The sequence below is a fragment of the Salmo salar genome, chromosome 09, assembly GCF_965601325.2.
Source record: "Salmo salar chromosome 09, fSalSal1, whole genome shotgun sequence".
Classification (NCBI taxonomy): domain Eukaryota; kingdom Metazoa; phylum Chordata; class Actinopteri; order Salmoniformes; family Salmonidae; genus Salmo; species Salmo salar.
In genome coordinates, this window is record NC_138299.1 from 152883564 (window position 1) to 152904047 (window position 20484).

General features: G+C 46.8%; 1 protein-coding gene across 2 annotated transcripts in view; it reads right to left on the reverse strand.

The window, feature by feature from the left end:
* Positions 1-20484, reverse strand: part of fchsd2 (FCH and double SH3 domains 2) — a 142659-nt gene that overhangs the window by 62326 nt on the left and 59849 nt on the right. For both annotated transcript variants that reach the window (XM_045724809.2, XM_045724810.2), the window contains exons 4-6: positions 2776-2855; positions 2535-2679; positions 110-243 (exon numbers count right to left, since the gene is read on the reverse strand). In XM_045724809.2, coding sequence (XP_045580765.1) covers positions 110-243; positions 2535-2679; positions 2776-2855 — 359 coding nt within the window. The remainder of the gene's footprint in view (positions 1-109; positions 244-2534; positions 2680-2775; positions 2856-20484) is intronic.

Here is a 20484-nt window from a genome sequence, read left to right on the forward strand (position 1 = left end):
GGTCTGAGTGGTTGGGTTAGGGTTGAGAGGTAGGTCTGAGTGGTTGGTTAGGGTTGAGAGGTAGGTCTGAGTGGTTGGTTAGGGTTGAGAGGTAGGTCTGTCCACCTACTTGGCCTCGATGTCAGCCTTCTCTCGAACGGCCTGAGCCACCTGTTCTGAGTCGTAGTATTTCTTCTTGGCTTTGGCCAGGTCCTTCACAGAGTCCTGCAGCTCCACCTGGATACGATTCAACTGTTCTATACTCTACACACAGCACAGAGAGACACAGGTTACACACACACGATAGTCTACACACAGAGGCTACACACACAGATGATATACTAGGATATGGGACACAGACAGATGATATACTAGGATATAGGACACAGATGATATACTAGGATATGGGACACAGATGATATACTAGGATATGGGACACAGATGATATACTAGGATATAGGACACAGATGATATACTCGGATATGGGACACAGATGATATACTAGATTATGGGACACAGATTATATACTAGGATATGGGACACAGACAGATGATATACTAGGATATGGGACACAGATGATATACTAGGATATGGGACACAGACAGATGATATACTAGGATATGGGACACAGATGATATACTAGGATATGGGACACAGATGATATACTAGGATATGGGACACAGATGATATACTAGGATATGGGACACAGATGATATACTAGGATATGGGACACAGACAGATGATATACTAGGATATGGGACACAGACAGATGATATATTACGATATGGGACACAGACAGATGATATACTAGGATATGGGACACACACAGATGATATACTAGGATATGGGACACAGATGATATACTAGGATATGGGACACAGACAGATGATATACTAGGATATGGGACACAGACAGATGATATACTAGGATATGGGACACACACAGATGATATACTAGGATATGGGACACACACAGATGATATACTAGGATATGGGACACAGATGATATACTAGGATATGGGACACAGATGATATACTAGGATATGGGACACAGACAGATGATATACTAGGATATGGGACACACACAGATGATATACTAGGATATGGGACACAGATGATATACTAGGATATGGGACACAGATGATATACTAGGATATGGGACACAGATGATATACTAGATTATGGGGGACACACAGATGATATACTAGATTATGGGGGACACACAGATGATATACTAGGATATGGGACACAGATGATATACTAGATTATGGGACACACACAGATGATATACTAGGATATGGGACACAGATGATATACTAGGATATGGGACACAGATGATATACTAGGATATGGGACACAGATGATATACTAGGATATGGGACACAGATGATATACTAGGATATGGGACACACACAGATGATATACTAGGATATGGGACACAGATGATATACTAGGATATGGGACACAGATGATATACTAGGATATGGGACACAGATTATATACTAGGATATGGGACACAGACAGATGATATACTAGGATATGGGACACAGACAGATGATATACTAGGATATGGGACACAGATGATATACTAGGATATGGGACACAGATGATATACTAGGATATGGGACACAGATGATATACTAGGATATGGGACACAGATGATATACTAGGATATGGGACACAGATGATATACTAGGATATGGGACACAGATGATATACTAGGATATGGGACACAGATTATATACTAGGATATGGGACACAGACAGATGATATACTAGGATATGGGACACAGATGATATACTAGGATATGGGACACAGACAGATGATATACTACGATATGGGACACAGACAGATGATATACTAGGATATGGGACACACACAGATGATATACTAGGATATGGGACACAGATGATATACTAGGATATGGGACACAGATGATATACTAGGATATGGGACACAGACAGATGATATACTAGGATATGGGACACACACAGATGATATACTAGGATATGGGACACACACAGATGATATACTAGGATATGGGACACAGATGATATACTAGGATATGGGACACAGATGATATACTAGGATATGGGACACAGATGATATACTAGATTATGGGGGACACACAGATGATATACTAGGATATGGGACACAGATGATATACTAGGATATGGGACACAGATGATATACTAGGATATGGGACACACACAGATGATATACTAGGATATGGGACACAGATGATATACTAGATTATGGGACACACACAGATGATATACTAGGATATGGGACACAGATGATATACTAGGATATGGGACACAGATGATATACTAGGATATGGGACACAGATGATATACTAGGATATGGGACACACACAGATGATATACTAGGATATGGGACACAGATGATAGACTAGGATATGGGACACACACAGATGATATACTAGGATATGGGACACACACAGATGATATACTAGGATATGGGACACACACAGATGATATACTAGGATATGGGACACAGATGATATACTAGGATATGAGACACACACAGCACTACCTTTTTGAGTTGCTGTTCCTTGTATAGCCGTACAGTTTTAGCAGGGTCTGAGATCTCATTCTTGTAGTTGTCACACACGTTGATGCGAGACTGGGTCACCTGTACTGTCCCCTCCAGATAGGACCGCCACACAGCATACACATTCCTACACACAACACACACAGTCAGTTTACGCAACAGGAAGACCGCAAGCCAACCAAGAACAGTGTGTGATGTTAGCAAGGGTCTGTCTTCTACTCACCTGTAGTCTGTGCGTTGGTCGTCAGGTTTGATGCCTGGCCAATCCCTCTTCAGGTACTGACTGGCCAGCTTCTGCAGAGCCTGTATAGATCAACAACAACAGAGACATGACACAGTAATTGTGTTGGGTTGAGGAGTTGAGTCAGTCTACTGTGATATAGATTACTGTGGTGCTGTATAGTATCGGTGATATACGTAGCTTACTGTGGCCCTGTGAAGTGTCAGTGATATAGGTTACTGTGGTGCTGTGTAGTGTCGGTGATATAGGTTTCTGTGGTGCTGTATAATGTCAGTGATATAGGTTACTGTGGTGCTGTATAGTGTCAGTGATATAGGTTACTGTGGTGCTGTATAGTGTCGGTGATATAGGTTACTGTGGTGCTGTATAGTGTCGGGGATATAGGTTACTGTGGTGCTGTATAGTGTCAGTGATATAGGTTACTGTGGTGCTGTATAGTGTCGGTGATATAGGTTACTGTGGTGCTGTATAGTGTCGGTGATATAGGTTACTGTGGTGCTGTATAGTGTCGGTGATATAGGTTACTGTGGTGCTGTATAATGTCAGTGATATAGGTTACTGTGGTGCTGTATAGTGTCAGTGATATAGGTTACTGTGGTGCTGTATAGTGTCGGTGATATAGGTAGCTTACTGTGGCCCTGTATAATGTCAGTGATATAGGTTACTGTGGTGCTGTATAGTGTCAGTGATATAGGTTACTGTGGTGCTGTATAGTGTCAGTGATATAGGTTACTGTGGTGCTGTATAGTGCCAGTGATATAGGTTACTGTGGTGCTGTGTAGTGTCAGTGATATAGATTACTGTGGTGCTGTATAGTGTCAGTGATATAAGTTACTGTGGTGCTGTATAATGTCAGTGATTTAGTTTACTGTGGTGCTGTATAGTGTCAGCGATATAGGTTACTGTGGTGCTGTATAGTGTCAGTGATATAGATTACTGTGGCCCTGAGAGAGTGTTTTCCTGTATACTGTCAGTGTGGTAGAGAGAGAGTGTTCTCCTGTATACTGTCAGTGTGGTAGAGAGAGAGTGTTCTCCTGTATACTGTCAGTGTGGTAGAGAGAGAGTGTTCTCCTGTATACTGTCAGTGTGGTAGAGAGTGTTCTCCTGTATACTGTCAGTGTGGTAGAGAGAGAGTGTTCTCCTGTATACTGTCAGTGTGGTAGAGAGAGAGTGTTCTCCTGTATACTGTCAGTGTGGTAGAGAGAGAGTGTTCTCCTGTATACTGTCAGTGTGGTAGAGAGAGAGTGTTCTCCTGTATACTGTCAGTGTGGTAGAGAGTGTTCTCCTGTATACTGTCAGTGTGGTAGAGAGTGTTCTCCTGTATACTGTCAGTGTGGTAGAGAGAGAGTGTTCTCCTGTATACTGTCAGTGTGGTAGAGAGAGAGTGTTCTCCTGTATACTGTCAGTGTGGTAGAGAGAGAGTGTTCTCCTGTATACTGTCAGTGTGGTAGAGTGTTCTCCTGTATACTGTCAGTGTGGTAGAGAGTGTTCTCCTGTATACTGTCAGTGTGGTAGAGAGTGTTCTCCTGTATACTGTCAGTGTGGTAGAGAGAGAGTGTTCTCCTGTATACTGTCAGTGTGGTAGAGAGAGTGTTCTCCTGTATACTGTCAGTGTGGTAGAGAGAGAGTGTTCTCCTGTATACTGTCAGTGTGGTAGAGAGAGAGTGTTCTCCTGTATACTGTCAGTGTGGTAGAGAGAGAGTGTTCTCCTGTATACTGTCAGTGTGGTAGAGAGAGAGTGTTCTCCTGTATACTGTCAGTGTGGTAGAGAGAGAGTGTTCTCCTGTATACTGTCAGTGTGGTAGAGAGTGTTCTCCTGTATACTGTCAGTGTGGTAGAGAGTGTTCTCCTGTATACTGTCAGTGTGGTAGAGAGAGAGTGTTCTCCTGTATACTGTCAGTGTGGTAGAGAGTGTTCTCCTGTATACTGTCAGTGTGGTAGAGAGTGTTCTCCTGTATACTGTCAGTGTGGTAGAGAGTGTTCTCCTGTATACTGTCAGTGTGGTAGAGAGTGTTCTCCTGTATACTGTCAGTGTGGTAGAGAGTGTTCTCCTGTATACTGTCAGTGTGGTAGAGAGAGAGTGTTCTCCTGTATACTGTCAGTGTGGTAGAGAGAGAGTGTTCTCCTGTATACTGTCAGTGTGGTAGAGAGAGAGTGTTCTCCTGTATACTGTCAGTGTGGTAGAGAGAGAGTGTTCTCCTGTATACTGTCAGTGTGGTAGAGAGTGTTCTCCTGTATACTGTCAGTGTGGTAGAGAGTGTTCTCCTGTATACTGTCAGTGTGGTAGAGAGAGAGTGTTCTCCTGTATACTGTCAGTGTGGTAGAGAGAGAGTGTTCTCCTGTATACTGTCAGTGTGGTAGAGTGTTCTCCTGTATACTGTCAGTGTGGTAGAGAGTGTTCTCCTGTATACTGTCAGTGTGGTAGAGAGTGTTCTCCTGTATACTGTCAGTGTGGTAGAGAGAGAGTGTTCTCCTGTATACTGTCAGTGTGGTAGAGAGAGTGTTCTCCTGTATACTGTCAGTGTGGTAGAGAGAGGTGTTCTCCTGTATACTGTCAGTGTGGTGAGAGAGAGTGTTCTCCTGTATACTGTCAGTGTGGTAGAGAGAGAGTGTTCTCCTGTATACTGTCAGTGTGGTAGAGAGAGAGTGTTCTCCTGTATACTGTCAGTGTGGTAGAGAGTGTTCTCCTGTATACTGTCAGTGTGGTAGAGAGTGTTCTCCTGTATACTGTCAGTGTGGTAGAGAGTGTTCTCCTGTATACTGTCAGTGTGGTAGAGAGTGTTCTCCTGTATACTGTCAGTGTGGTAGAGAGTGTTCTCCTGTATACTGTCAGTGTGGTAGAGAGTGTTCTCCTGTATACTGTCAGTGTGGTAGAGAGTGTTCTCATTTATACTGTCAGTGTGGTAGAGAGTGTTCTCCTGTATACTGTCAGTGTGGTAGAGAGTGTTCTCCTGTATACTGTCAGTGTGGTAGAGAGTGTTCTCCTGTATACTGTCAGTGTGGTAGAGAGTGTTCTCCTGTATACTGTCAGTGTGGTAGAGAGTGTTCTCCTGTATACTGTCAGTGTGGTAGAGAGTGTTCTCCTGTATACTGTCAGTGTGGTAGAGAGAGAGTGTTCTCCTGTATACTGTCAGTGTGGTAGAGAGAGTGTTCTCCTGTATACTGTCAGTGTGGTAGAGAGTGTTCTCCTGTATACTGTCAGTGTGGTAGAGAGTGTTCTCCTGTATACTGTCAGTGTGGTAGAGAGTGTTCTCCTGTATACTGTCAGTGTGGTAGAGAGTGTTCTCCTGTATACTGTCAGTGTGGTAGAGAGTGTTCTCCTGTATACTGTCAGTGTGGTAGAGAGTGTTCTCCTGTATACTGTCAGTGTGGTAGAGAGTGTTCTCCTGTATACTGTCAGTGTGGTAGAGAGTGTTCTCCTGTATACTGTCAGTGTGGTAGAGAGTGTTCTCCTGTATACTGTCAGTGTGGTAGAGAGTGTTCTCCTGTATACTGTCAGTGTGGTAGAGAGTGTTCTCCTGTATACTGTCAGTGTGGTAGAGAGTGTTCTCCTGTATACTGTCAGTGTGGTAGAGAGTGTTCTCCTGTATACTGTCAGTGTGGTAGAGAGAGAGTGTTCTCCTGTATACTGTCAGTGTGGTAGAGAGGTGTTCTCCTGTATACTGTCAGTGTGGTAGAGAGTGTTCTCCTGTATACTGTCAGTGTGGTAGAGAGTGTTCTCCTGTATACTGTCAGTGTGGTAGAGAGTGTTCTCCTGTATACTGTCAGTGTGGTAGAGAGTGTTCTCCTGTATACTGTCAGTGTGGTAGAGAGTGTTCTCCTGTATACTGTCAGTGTGGTAGAGAGTGTTCTCCTGTATACTGTCAGTGTGGTAGAGAGTGTTCTCATTTATACTGTCAGTGTGGTAGAGAGTGTTCTCCTGTATACTGTCAGTGTGGTAGAGAGTGTTCTCCTGTATACTGTCAGTGTGGTAGAGAGTGTTCTCCTGTATACTGTCAGTGTGGTAGAGAGTGTTCTCCTGTATACTGTCAGTGTGGTAGAGAGTGTTCTCCTGTATACTGTCAGTGTGGTAGAGAGTGTTCTCCTGTATACTGTCAGTGTGGTAGAGAGAGAGTGTTATCCTGTATACTGTCAGTGTGGTAGAGAGAGAGTGTTCTCCTGTATACTGTCAGTGTGGTAGAGAGTGTTCTCCTGTATACTGTCAGTGTGGTAGAGAGTGTTATCCTGTATACTGTCAGTGTGTTAGAGAGTGTTCTCCTGTATACTGTCAGTGTGGTAGAGAGAGAGTGTTCTCCTGTATACTGTCAGTGTGGTAGAGAGTGTTCTCCTGTATACTGTCAGTGTGGTAGAGAGTGTTATCCTGTATACTGTCAGTGTGGTAGAGAGAGAGTGTTCTCCTGTATACTGTCAGTGTGGTAGAGAGTGTTCTCCTGTATACTGTCAGTGTGTTAGAGAGTGTTCTCCTGTATACTGTCAGTGTGGTAGAGAGAGAGTGTTCTCCTGTATACTGTCAGTGTGGTAGAGAGTGTTATCCTGTATACTGTCAGTGTGGTAGAGAGAGAGTGTTATCCTGTATACTGTCAGTGTGGTAGAGAGTGTTCTCCTGTATACTGTCAGTGTGGTAGAGAGTGTTCTCCTGTATACTGTCAGTGTGGTAGAGAGTGTTCTCCTGTATACTGTCAGTGTGGTAGAGAGTGTTCTCCTGTATACTGTCAGTGTGTTAGAGAGTGTTCTCCTGTATACTGTCAGTGTGGTAGAGAGTGTTATCCTGTATACTGTCAGTGTGGTAGAGAGTGTTCTCCTGTATACTGTCAGTGTGGTAGAGAGAGAGTGTTCTCCTGTATACTGTCAGTGTGTTAGAGAGTGTTCTCCTGTATACTGTCAGTGTGGTAGAGAGTGTTCTCCTGTATACTGTCAGTGTGGTAGAGAGTGTTATCCTGTATACTGTCAGTGTGGTAGAGAGAGAGTGTTCTCCTGTATACTGTCAGTGTGGTAGAGAGTGTTATCCTGTATACTGTCAGTGTGTTAGAGAGTGTTCTCCTGTATACTGTCAGTGTGGTAGAGAGTGTTATCCTGTATACTGTCAGTGTGTTAGAGAGAGAGTGTTCTCCTGTATACTGTCAGTGTGTTAGAGAGTGTTATCCTGTATACTGTCAGTGTGGTAGAGAGTGTTCTCCTGTATACTGTCAGTGTGGTAGAGAGTGTTATCCTGTATACTGTCAGTGTGTTAGAGAGTGTTCTCCTGTATACTGTCAGTGTGGTAGAGAGAGAGTGTTCTCCTGTATACTGTCAGTGTGGTAGAGAGAGAGTGTTCTCCTGTATACTGTCAGTGTGGTAGAGAGTGTTATCCTGTATACTGTCAGTGTGGTAGAGAGTGTTCTCCTGTATACTGTCAGTGTGGTAGAGAGTGTTCTCCTGTATACTGTCAGTGTGGTAGAGAGTGTTCTCCTGTATACTGTCAGTGTGGTAGAGAGTGTTATCCTGTATACTGTCAGTGTGGTAGAGAGAGAGTGTTCTCCTGTATACTGTCAGTGTGGTAGAGAGAGAGTGTTCTCCTGTATACTGTCAGTGTGGTAGAGAGAGTGTTCTCCTGTATACTGTCAGTGTGGTAGAGAGAGAGTGTTCTCCTGTATACTGTCAGTGTGGTAGAGAGAGAGTGTTCTCCTGTATACTGTCAGTGTGGTAGAGAGTGTTCTCCTGTATACTGTCAGTGTGGTAGAGAGAGAGTGTTCTCCTGTATACTGTCAGTGTGGTAGAGAGTGTTCTCCTGTATACTGTCAGTGTGGTAGAGAGTGTTCTCCTGTATACTGTCAGTGTGGTAGAGAGTGTTCTCCTGTATACTGTCAGTGTGGTAGAGAGAGAGTGTTCTCCTGTATACTGTCAGTGTGTTAGAGAGTGTTCTCCTGTATACTGTCAGTGTGGTAGAGAGTGTTCTCCTGTATACTGTCAGTGTGGTAGAGAGTGTTCTCCTGTATACTGTCAGTGTGGTAGAGAGAGAGTGTTCTCCTGTATACTGTCAGTGTGGTAGAGAGAGAGTGTTATCCTGTATACTGTCAGTGTGGTAGAGAGTGTTCTCCTGTATACTGTCAGTGTGGTAGAGAGAGAGTGTTCTCCTGTATACTGTCAGTGTGGTAGAGAGTGTTATCCTGTATACTGTCAGTGTGTTAGAGAGTGTTCTCCTGTATACTGTCAGTGTGGTAGAGAGTGTTCTCCTGTATACTGTCAGTGTGTTAGAGAGTGTTCTCCTGTATACTGTCAGTGTGGTAGAGAGTGTTATCCTGTATACTGTCAGTGTGTTAGAGAGTGTTCTCCTGTATACTGTCAGTGTGGTAGAGAGTGTTCTCCTGTATACTGTCAGTGTGTTAGAGAGAGAGTGTTCTCCTGTATACTGTCAGTGTGGTAGAGAGAGAGTGTTCTCCTGTATACTGTCAGTGTGGTAGAGAGTGTTCTCCTGTATACTGTCAGTGTGGTAGAGAGTGTTCTCCTGTATACTGTCAGTGTGGTAGAGAGTGTTCTCCTGTATACTGTCAGTGTGGTAGAGAGTGTTATCCTGTATACTGTCAGTGTGGTAGAGAGTGTTCTCCTGTATACTGTCAGTGTGGTAGAGAGTGTTATCCTGTATACTGTCAGTGTGGTAGAGAGTGTTCTCCTGTATACTGTCAGTGTGGTAGAGAGTGTTCTCCTGTATACTGTCAGTGTGTTAGAGAGTGTTCTCCTGTATACTGTCAGTGTGGTAGAGAGTGTTCTCCTGTATACTGTCAGTGTGTTAGAGAGTGTTCTCCTGTATACTGTCAGTGTGGTAGAGAGTGTTCTCCTGTATACTGTCAGTGTGGTAGAGAGTGTTCTCCTGTATACTGTCAGTGTGGTAGAGAGAGAGTGTTCTCCTGTATACTGTCAGTGTGGTAGAGAGTGTTCTCCTGTATACTGTCAGTGTGGTAGAGAGTGTTCTCCTGTATACTGTCAGTGTGGTAGAGAGTGTTATCCTGTATACTGTCAGTGTGTTAGAGAGTGTTCTCCTGTATACTGTCAGTGTGGTAGAGAGAGAGTGTTATCCTGTATACTGTCAGTGTGGTAGAGAGTGTTCTCCTGTATACTGTCAGTGTGGTAGAGAGTGTTATCCTGTATACTGTCAGTGTGTTAGAGAGTGTTCTCCTGTATACTGTCAGTGTGGTAGAGAGTGTTCTCCTGTATACTGTCAGTGTGGTAGAGAGTGTTATCCTGTATACTGTCAGTGTGTTAGAGAGTGTTCTCCTGTATACTGTCAGTGTGGTAGAGAGTGTTCTCCTGTATACTGTCAGTGTGGTAGAGAGAGAGTGTTATCCTGTATACTGTCAGTGTGTTAGAGAGTGTTCTCCTGTATACTGTCAGTGTGGTAGAGAGTGTTATCCTGTATACTGTCAGTGTGGTAGAGAGTGTTCTCCTGTATACTGTCAGTGTGGTAGAGAGTGTTATCCTGTATACTGTCAGTGTGTTAGAGAGTGTTCTCCTGTATACTGTCAGTGTGTTAGAGAGTGTTATCCTGTATACTGTCAGTGTGTTAGAGAGTGTTATCCTGTATACTGTCAGTGTGGTAGAGAGTGTTCTCCTGTATACTGTCAGTGTGGTAGAGAGTGTTATCCTGTATACTGTCAGTGTGGTAGAGAGTGTTCTCCTGTATACTGTCAGTGTGGTAGAGAGTGTTATCCTGTATACTGTCAGTGTGGTAGAGAGAGAGTGTTCTCCTGTATACTGTCAGTGTGGTAGAGAGTGTTCTCCTGAATACTGTCAGTGTGGTAGAGAGAGTGTTCTCCTGTATACTGTCAGTGTGGTAGAGAGTGTTCTCCTGTATACTGTCAGTGTGGTAGAGAGTGTTCTCCTGTATACTGTCAGTGTGGTAGAGAGTGTTCTCCTGTATACTGTCAGTGTGGTAGAGAGAGAGTGTTCTCCTGTATACTGTCAGTGTGGTAGAGAGTGTTCTCCTGTATACTGTCAGTGTGGTAGAGAGTGTTCTCCTGTATACTGTCAGTGTGGTAGAGAGTGTTATCCTGTATACTGTCAGTGTGGTAGAGAGTGTTCTCCTGTATACTGTCAGTGTGGTAGAGAGAGAGTGTTATCCTGTATACTGTCAGTGTGGTAGAGAGTGTTATCCTGTATACTGTCAGTGTGGTAGAGAGTGTTATCCTGTATACTGTCAGTGTGGTAGAGAGTGTTATCCTGTATACTGTCAGTGTGGTAGAGAGTGTTCTCCTGTATACTGTCAGTGTGGTAGAGAGAGAGTGTTATCCTGTATACTGTCAGTGTGTTAGAGAGTGTTCTCCTGTATACTGTCAGTGTGGTAGAGAGTGTTCTCCTGTATACTGTCAGTGTGGTAGAGAGTGTTCTCCTGTATACTGTCAGTGTGGTAGAGAGTGTTCTCCTGTATACTGTCAGTGTGGTAGAGAGAGAGTGTTATCCTGTATACTGTCAGTGTGTTAGAGAGTGTTATCCTGTATACTGTCAGTGTGGTAGAGAGTGTTCTCCTGTATACTGTCAGTGTGGTAGAGAGTGTTATCCTGTATACTGTCAGTGTGGTAGAGAGTGTTATCCTGTATACTGTCAGTGTGGTAGAGAGTGTTCTCCTGTATACTGTCAGTGTGGTAGAGAGAGAGTGTTCTCCTGTATACTGTCAGTGTGTTAGAGAGTGTTCTCCTGTATACTGTCAGTGTGGTAGAGAGTGTTCTCCTGTATACTGTCAGTGTGTTAGAGAGTGTTCTCCTGTATACTGTCAGTGTGTTAGAGAGTGTTCTCCTGTATACTGTCAGTGTGTTAGAGAGTGTTCTCCTGTATACTGTCAGTGTGGTAGAGAGTGTTCTCCTGTATACTGTCAGTGTGGTAGAGAGTGTTCTCCTGTATACTGTCAGTGTGTTAGAGAGTGTTCTCCTGTATACTGTCAGTGTGGTAGAGAGAGAGTGTTCACCTGTATACTGTCAGTGTGGTAGAGAGTGTTATCCTGTATACTGTCAGTGTGGTAGAGAGTGTTATCCTGTATACTGTCAGTGTGGTAGAGAGTGTTCTCCTGTATACTGTCAGTGTGGTAGAGAGTGTTATCCTGTATACTGTCAGTGTGGTAGAGAGTGTTCTCCTGTATACTGTCAGTGTGGTAGAGAGTGTTCTCCTGTATACTGTCAGTGTGGTAGAGAGTGTTCTCCTGTATACTGTCAGTGTGGTAGAGAGTGTTCTCCTGTATACTGTCAGTGTGGTAGAGAGTGTTCTCCTGTATACTGTCAGTGTGGTAGAGAGTGTTCTCCTGTATACTGTCAGTGTGGTAGAGAGAGAGTGTTCTCCTGTATACTGTCAGTGTGGTAGAGAGTGTTCTCCTGTATACTGTCAGTGTGGTAGAGAGTGTTCTCCTGTATACTGTCAGTGTGGTAGAGAGTGTTCTCCTGTATACTGTCAGTGTGGTAGAGAGTGTTCTCCTGTATACTGTCAGTGTGGTAGAGAGTGTTCTCCTGTATACTGTCAGTGTGGTAGAGAGAGAGTGTTCTCCTGTATACTGTCAGTGTGTTAGAGAGAGAGTGTTCTCCTGTATACTGTCAGTGTGGTAGAGAGTGTTCTCCTGTATACTGTCAGTGTGGTAGAGAGTGTTCTCCTAGCCTCAACAGATAACAATCATTAATAAAACAGCAGCAACAACAAGCTGGTTCCAATCAGGACAAATAGAGCTTCAGGGCCCATTGATGATGTGTCCCACCCTCTCTCATGTCCTCCTTTCTCTCTCTCTCATGTCCCTCTCTCTCTCTCTCTCCTGTCGTGTCTCTCTCATGTCCCTCCCTCTCATGCCCCTCTCATTCGCTCATGTCCTCCTTTCTCTCTCTCTCTCTCCTGTCGTGTCTCTCTCTCTCTCTCTCATGTCCCTCCCTCTCATGTCCCACCCTCTCATGCCCCTCTCATTCTCTCATGTCCCTCTCTCTCATATGTCCCTCTCTCTCATATGTCCCTCTCTCATATGTACCTCTCTCTCTCTCTCTCTCTCTCATATGTACCTCTCTCTCTCTCTCTCTCTCTCATATGTCCCTCTCTCATATGTCCCTCTCTCTCTCATATGTTCCTCTCTCATATGTCCCTCTCTCTCCCTCTCTCTCTCATATGTCCCTCTCTCATATGTCCCTCTTTCATATGTCCCTCTCTCTCCCATATGTCCCTCTCTCTCTCATATGTCCCTCTCTCATATGTCCCTCTCTCTCTCATATGTCCCTCTCCCATATGTCCCTCTCTCTCCCATATGTCCCTCTCTCTCCCATATGTCCCTCTCTCTCCCATATGTCCCTCTCTTTCTCTCTCATATGTCCCTCTCTCATATGTCCCTCTCTCTCCCATATGTCCCTCTCTCTCCCATATGTCCCTCTCTTTCTCTCTCATATGTCCCTCTCTCATATGTCCCTCTCTCTCTCATATGTCCCTCTCTCTCTCATATGTCCCTCTCTCTCCCATATGTCCCTCTCTTTCTCTCTCATATGTCCCTCTCTCATATGTCCCTCTCTCTCTCATATGTCCCTCTCTCATATGTCTCTCTCTCTCTCAATTCAATTAATTTTAATTCAATGGGCTTTATTGGCATGGGAAACATATGTTTACATTGCCAAAGCAAGTGCAGTACTGTAGATAATAAACAAAAGTGAAATAAACAATGAACAGTAATCTTCAAAAGCTTCAAAGAATGTCTCTCTCTCTCTGTCTCTACAGCTTGAGCTCTCTCTCTGTCTCTCTCTGTCTCTCTACAGCTTGAGCTCTCTCTACAGCTCTCTCTGTCTACAGCTCTCTCTCTCTACAGCTCTCTCTCTCTACAGCTCTCTCTCTCTACTGCTCTCTCTGTCTACAGCTCTCTCTGTCTACAGCTCTCTCTCTACAACTCTCTCTCTCTCTGTCTCTCTCTGTCTCTACAGCTTGAGCTCTCTCTCTGTCTCTCTCTCTCTCTCTACAGCTTGAGCTCTCTCTACAGCTCTCTCTCTCTACAGCTCTCTCTCTCTACAGCTCTCTCTCTCTACAGCTCTCTCTCTCTCTACAGCTCTCTCTCTCTCTGTCTCTCTCTCTCTCTCTCTCTCTACAGCTTGAGCTCTCTCTACAGCTTGAGCTCTCTCTACAGCTCTCTCTCTCTCTCTACAGCTCTCTCTCTGTCTCTCTCTCTCTCTACAGCTTGAGCTCTCTCTACAGCTCTCTCTCTCTCTACAGCTCTCTCTCTCTACAGCTCTCTCTCTACAGCTCTCTCTCTCTCTCTACAGCTCTCTCTCTCTACAGCTCTCTCTCTCTACAGCTCTCTCTCTACAGCTCTCTCTCTCTCTCTCTCTACAGCTCTCTCTACAGCTCTCTCTCTCTCTACAGCTCTCTCTCTCTACAGCTCTCTCTCTCTATAGCTCTCTCTCTCTATAGCTCTCTCTCTATATAGCTCTCTCTCTCTATAGCTCTCTCTACAGCTCTCTCTCTCACTCACTCACTCAATTCAATTTGCTTTATTGGCATGATGTAACAATGTACATATTGCCAAAGCTTCCTTTGGATATTTACAATATATACATAAAAAAAAAAAGAGTATCATAATTGTGAACGGGATAACAGTAACAACAATAACCATACATTGAACAATAACAATAAGCATACAGTAGAGGACATGTGCAGGTTGATTGGTCTGTCAGACACTGTCCCTCATCTTATGGCAGGCAGCAATGTAGTGCGCTGCCAACCCACAGCTCTCTGCGTCCTCCCCCAACAGGACGGGTAGCCTATCCTCATCAGAGAGGTCTTTAAAACCTTGAATAAGGGTTTCAAATTTGGGAAAATGACACTCTAATTGTTTATATTTTTTACATTTTGTCAGGAAATGCAGCTCCGTCTCAGGTTCTGCTGTGGTGCAGTGGTTGCACAGCCTTTCCTCTACAGGGAGCCAGGTTTTCCTGTGTCTACCCTTCTCAATGGAAAGGCTGTGCTCACTGAGCCTGTACTTTGTCAAGGTTTTTCTAAGGTTTTGATCAGTAACCATGGTCAAATATTTAGCCATAGTGTACTGTCGATTTAGGGCTCTCTCATATGCCCCTCTCTCTCTCTCTCTCTCTCTCTCTCTCTCTATCTCTCATGTCCCTCTATCTCTCATGTCCCTCTCTCTCTCTCTCTCTCTCTCTCGCTCTCTCTCATATGCCCCTCTCTCATGCCCCTCTCTATCTCTCATGTCCCTCTATCTCTCATGCCCCTCTCTCTCTCTCTCTCTCTCTCTATCTCTCATGTCCCTCTATCTCTCATGTCCCTCTCTCTCTCTCTCTCTCTCTCTCATATGCCCCTCTCTCATGCCCCTCTCTCTCTCTCTCTCTCTCTCTCTCTCATGTCCCTCTATCTCTCATGTCCATCTCTCTCTCTCTCTTGTCCCTCTCTCGCTTGTCACTCTCTCTCTCTCGTCCCTCTCTCTCTCTTGTCCCCCTTGCTCTCTTGTCCCTTTCTCGCTCTCGTCCCTCTCTCGCTCTCATCCCTCTCTCTCTCTCTCTTGTCCCTCTCTCTCTTGCTTGTCCCTCTCTCTCTCGCTTGTCCCTCTCTTGTCCCTCTCTCTCTCTCTTGTCCCTCTCGCTTGTCCCTCTCTCTCTCGCTTGTCCCTCTCTTGTCCCTCTCTCTCTCTCTTGTCTCTCTCTTGTCCCTCTCTCTCTCTCTTGTCCCTCTCGCTTGTCCCTCTCTCTCTCGCTTGTCCCTCTCTTGTCCCTCTCTCTCTCTCTTGTCTCTCTCTCTTGTCCCTTTCTCTCTCTTTTGTCCCTTTCTCTCTCTCTTGTCCCTCTCTGGCTTGTCCCTCTCTCGCTTGTCCCCCTCTCTCTTGACCCCCTCTCTCTTGTCCCTCTCTCGCTTGTCCCTCTCTCTCTTGTCCCTCTCTCTCTTTTCCCCCTCTCTCTTTTCCCCCTCTCTCTTTTCCCCCTCTCTCTTTTCCCCCTCTCTCTTGTCACTCTCTCGCTTGTCCCTCTCTCGCTTGTCCCTCTCTCTCTTGTCCCCCTCTCTCTTGTCCCTCTCTATCTTGTCCCTCTCTCGCTTGTCCCTCTCTCTCTTGTCCCTCTCTCGCTTGTCCCTCTCTCTCTTGTCCCTCTCTCTCTTTTCCCCCTCTCTCTTTTCCCCCTCTCTCTTTTCCCCCTCTCTCTTTTCCCCCTCTCTCTTTTCCCCCTCTCTCTTGTCACTCTCTCGCTTGTCCCTCTCTCGCTTGTCCCTCTCTCTCTTGTCCCCCTCTCTCTTGTCCCTCTCTATCTTGTCCCTCTCTCGCTTGTCCCTCTCTCTCTTGTCCCTCTCTCGCTTGTCCCTCTCTCGCTTGTCCCCCTCTCTCTTGTGTCCCCCTCTCTCTTGTCCCCCTCTCTCTTGTCCCTCTCTTTCTTGTCCCCCTCTCTCTTTTCCCCCTCTCTCTTTTCCCCCTCTCTCTTGTCACTCTCTCGCTTGTCCCTCTCTCGCTTGTCCCTCTCTCTCTTGTCCCTCTCTCTCTTGTCACTCTCTCGCTTGTCCCTCTCTCGCTTGTCCCCCTCTCTCGCTTGTCCCTCTCTCGCTTGTCCCTCTCTCTCTTGTCCCTCTCTCTCTTGTCCCTCTCTCGCTTGTCCCTCTCTCGCTTGTCCCTCTCTCGCTTGTCCCCCTCTCTCTTGTGTCCCCCTCTCTCTTGTCCCTCTCTCGCTTGTCCCTCTCTCGCTTGTCCCTCTCTCGCTTGTCCCCCTCTCGCTTGTCCCTCTCTCGCTTGTCCCTCTCTCGCTTGTCCCTCTCTCGCTTGTCCCTCTCTCGCTTGTCCCCCTCTCGCTTGTCCCTCTCTCGCTTGTCCCTCTCTCGCTTGTCCCTCTCTCTCTTGTCCCTCTCTCGCTTGTCCCTCTCTCGCTTGTCCCTCTCTCGCTTGTCCCCCTCTCTCGCTTGTCCCTCTCTCGCTTGTCCCTCTCTCTCTTGTCCCTCTCTCTCTTGTCCCTCTCTCGCTTGTCCCTCTCTCGCTTGTCCCTCTCTCGCTTGTCCCCCTCTCTCTTGTGTCCCCCTCTCTCTTGTCCCTCTCTCGCTTGTCCCTCTCTCGCTTGTCCCTCTCTCGCTTGTCCCCCTCTCGCTTGTCCCTCTCTCGCTTGTCCCTCTCTCGCTTGTCCCTCTCTCGCTTGTCCCTCTCTCTCATGTCCCTCTTTCTCTCAATCTCACAGATGGCCAATGAGGACACACACATGGATCAACTATCCTCATGTGATTGTTTCATACCTCCAGTACTGCCCGTGGTGTTAGGGGAGGGCAGGCCTGGGGAGAAAGTTCCACCATGGGGGAGACTACAGCCTACTGACCCCCCTCTAAAGCCCTACCATGGGAAACACTTTGGCTCAGATATGTGAAATAACATCATCACAGCTGTAATAGAAAAACAACACACACACACACGGGGGGGGGGGTTAGGGTGTGTGTGTCTGCATCAGAGAGAAAGAGGCATTCAACTCCTCTCAATGGATACAGTGATCAGCTGGCCTTACATCTTCTATTTACCTTCCTCCACCCTTCCTCCTCTTCCTCAAAGTAGAGGCTCAAAATAACTCACATAAACACACAGGCTTAGTTTATCCTCAGCCTCCAACCCCACAAATGTGGTCCTGTCTCGCTTCTCTTTGGTTCGGTCTTGTCAGTACAGCACCAGACCAGGACCGTGTCTTGTCAGCACCAGACCAGGACCGTGTCTTGTCAGTACAGCACCAGACCAGGACCGTGTCTTGTCAGCACCAGACCAGGACCGTGTCTTGTCAGCACCAGACCAGGACAGAGTCTTGTCAGCACCAGACCAGGACAGAGTCTTGTCAGTACAGCACCAGACCAGGACAGTGTCTTGTCAGCACCAGACCAGGACAGAGTCTTGTCAGTACAGCACCAGACCAGGACAGTGTCTTGTCAGTACAGCACCAGACCAGGACAGTGTCTTGTCAGCACCAGACCAGGACAGAGTCTTGTCAGCACCAGACCAGGACAGTGTCTTGTCAGTACAGCACCAGACCAGCACAGTGTCTTGTCAGCACCAGACCAGGACAGTGTCTTGTCAGTACAGCACCAGACAAGGACAGTGTCTTGTCAGTACAGCACCAGACCAGGACCGTGTCTTGTCAGCACCAGACCAGGACCGTGTCTTGTCAGCACCAGACCAGGACCGTGTCTTGTCAGTACAGCACCAGACCAGGACCGTGTCTTGTCAGCACCAGACCAGGACCGTGTCTTGTCAGCACCAGATCAGGACCGTGTCTTGTCAGTACAGCACCAGACCAGGACAGTGTCTTGTCAGTACAGCACCAGGCCAGGACAGAGTCTTGTCAGCAATAGACCAGGACAGAGTCTTGTCAGCACCAGACCAGGACAGAGTCTTGTCAGCACCAGACCAGGACAGAGTCTTGTCAGTACAGCACCAGACCAGGACAGTGTCTTGTCAGCACCAGACCAGGACAGAGTCTTGTCAGTACAGCACCAGACCAGGACAGTGTCTTGTCAGTACAGCACCAGACCAGGACAGTGTCTTGTCAGCACCAGACCAGGACAGTGTCTTGTCAGTACAGCACCAGACAAGGACAGAGTCTTGTCAGTACAGCACCAGGACAGGACAGTGTCTTGTCAGTACAGCACCAGACCAGGACAGTGTCTTGTCAGTACAGCACCAGACCAGGACAGAGTCTTGTCAGCACCAGACCAGTGTCTTGTCAGTACAACACCAGACCAGTGTCTTGTCAGTACAGCACCAGACCAGTGTCTTGTCAGTACAGCACCAGGACAGGACAGTGTCTTGTCAGTACAGCACCAGACCAGGACAGTCTCTGGTCAGTACAGCACCAGACCAGGACAGAGTCTTGTCAGCACCAGACCAGGACAGTGTCTTGTCAGTACAGCACCAGGCCAGGACAGTGTCTGGTCAGTACAGCACCAGGACCGTGTCTTGTCGGCACCAGACCAGGACCGTGTCTTGTCAGCACCAGACCAGGACCGTGTCTTGTCAGCACCAGACCAAGACCGTGTCTTGTCGGCACCAGACCAGGACCGTGTCTTGTCAGTACAGCACCAGACCAGGACCGTGTCTTGTCAGTACAGCACCAGACCAGGACAGAGTCTGGTCAGTACAGCACCAGACCAGGACAGTGTCTTGTCAGTACAGCACCAGACCAGGACAGTGTCTTGTCAGTACAGCACCAGACCAGGACCGTGTCTTGTCAGCACCAGACCAGGACCGTGTCTTGTCGGCACCAGACCAGGACCGTGTCTTGTCAGCACCAGACCAGGACCGTGTCTTGTCAGTACAGCACCAGACCAGGACCGTGTCTTGTCAGTACAGCACCAGACCAGGACCGTGTCTTGTCGGCACCAGACCAGGACCGTGTCTTGTCAGTACAGCACCAGACCAGGACCGTGTCTTGTCAGTACAGCACCAGACCAGGACCGTGTCTTGTCGGCACCAGACCAGGACCGTGTCTTGTCAGTACAGCACCAGACCAGGACAGTGTCTTGTCAGTACAGCACCAGACCAGGATCGTGTCTTGTCAGCACCAGACCAGGACCGAGTCTTGTCAGCACCAGATCAGGACCGTGTCTTGTCAGCACCAGACCAGGACCGAGTCAGCTGATTATCGCTACATTAGGATCAGGCCCTGAGTTAGACCTGGGAGACCAGTACCAGGTGACAGGACTGGTCTAGAACCAGAGAGAACCAGAAATACCAGAAAACACTGTAACCTGCAAGGACTAGAGCAGAAAGCATACACACATCACTCAACCCCAACGAAGTGAGGTAGGTTAAAGGATATGAGGTCACCTCCAGCCTCGGAGCATGGACAAAACACTGGCATAGGCAGGCACACACACACTTCCTGTTTTTGTCCATGCCAGAGAGGATAAGAGGGCACTCAGACCACAGGATATCCTGACCAGACCAGAGAGAGGGAGAGACGGAGAGAAAGAGAGAGGGAGAGAAAGAGAGAAAGGGAGAGAGGGAGCGAGCGGGAGAGAGGAAGAGAAAGAGTGAATGTGATGTGATGCATGTCGACATTGTCAGCTCAAGTGCAGCAGAAAGTGCAGCAGAAAGTGTCGCAAATCAATCACCATCCCTCCATCTCACACACTCGTCAGCCCTACAGTCACCTTCATGATCTTTCTGTCTCTTTGTCTGAAATTCCCTCTCTGATCCGGTCCTTTTCTATTTCGCTCTTAGAACCCCACACACACACACACACACACACACACACACACACACACACACACACACAGGGTTTGTAGAAGTGACCAGAGAGAGAGAGAGAGAGTTGAGCTGCTGAGCCCGATCAGGAACACTGGCTGACAGGTGAATATGAGCAGTATGTATGGTATAGCCATGTGTGAGTGAGTGTATATATGTGTGTGTGTGTGTGTGTGTGTGTGTGTGTGTGTGTGTGTGTGTGTGTGTGTGTGTGTGTGTGTGTGTGTGTGTGTGTGTGAGATAGAGTGTGTGTGTGAGAGTGAGAGTGTGTGTGAGAGAGAGAGAGTGTGTGTGAGAGTGAGAGAGTGTGTGAGAGAGAGAGAGTGTGTGTGTGTGTGTGTGTGTGTGTGTGTGTGTGTGTTTGAGCAGATGACACAAGTGAAACACACACACATAGCAATTATGTAAATGACCCGGCCTTTCCCCGTAATTTTCCCAGGAACAGAGGAGGGAAGGATGAGGAGGAGAGGGGGAGGAGTGAGGGATGAGAAGGGAGGGATGAGAGGAGGAGAGGG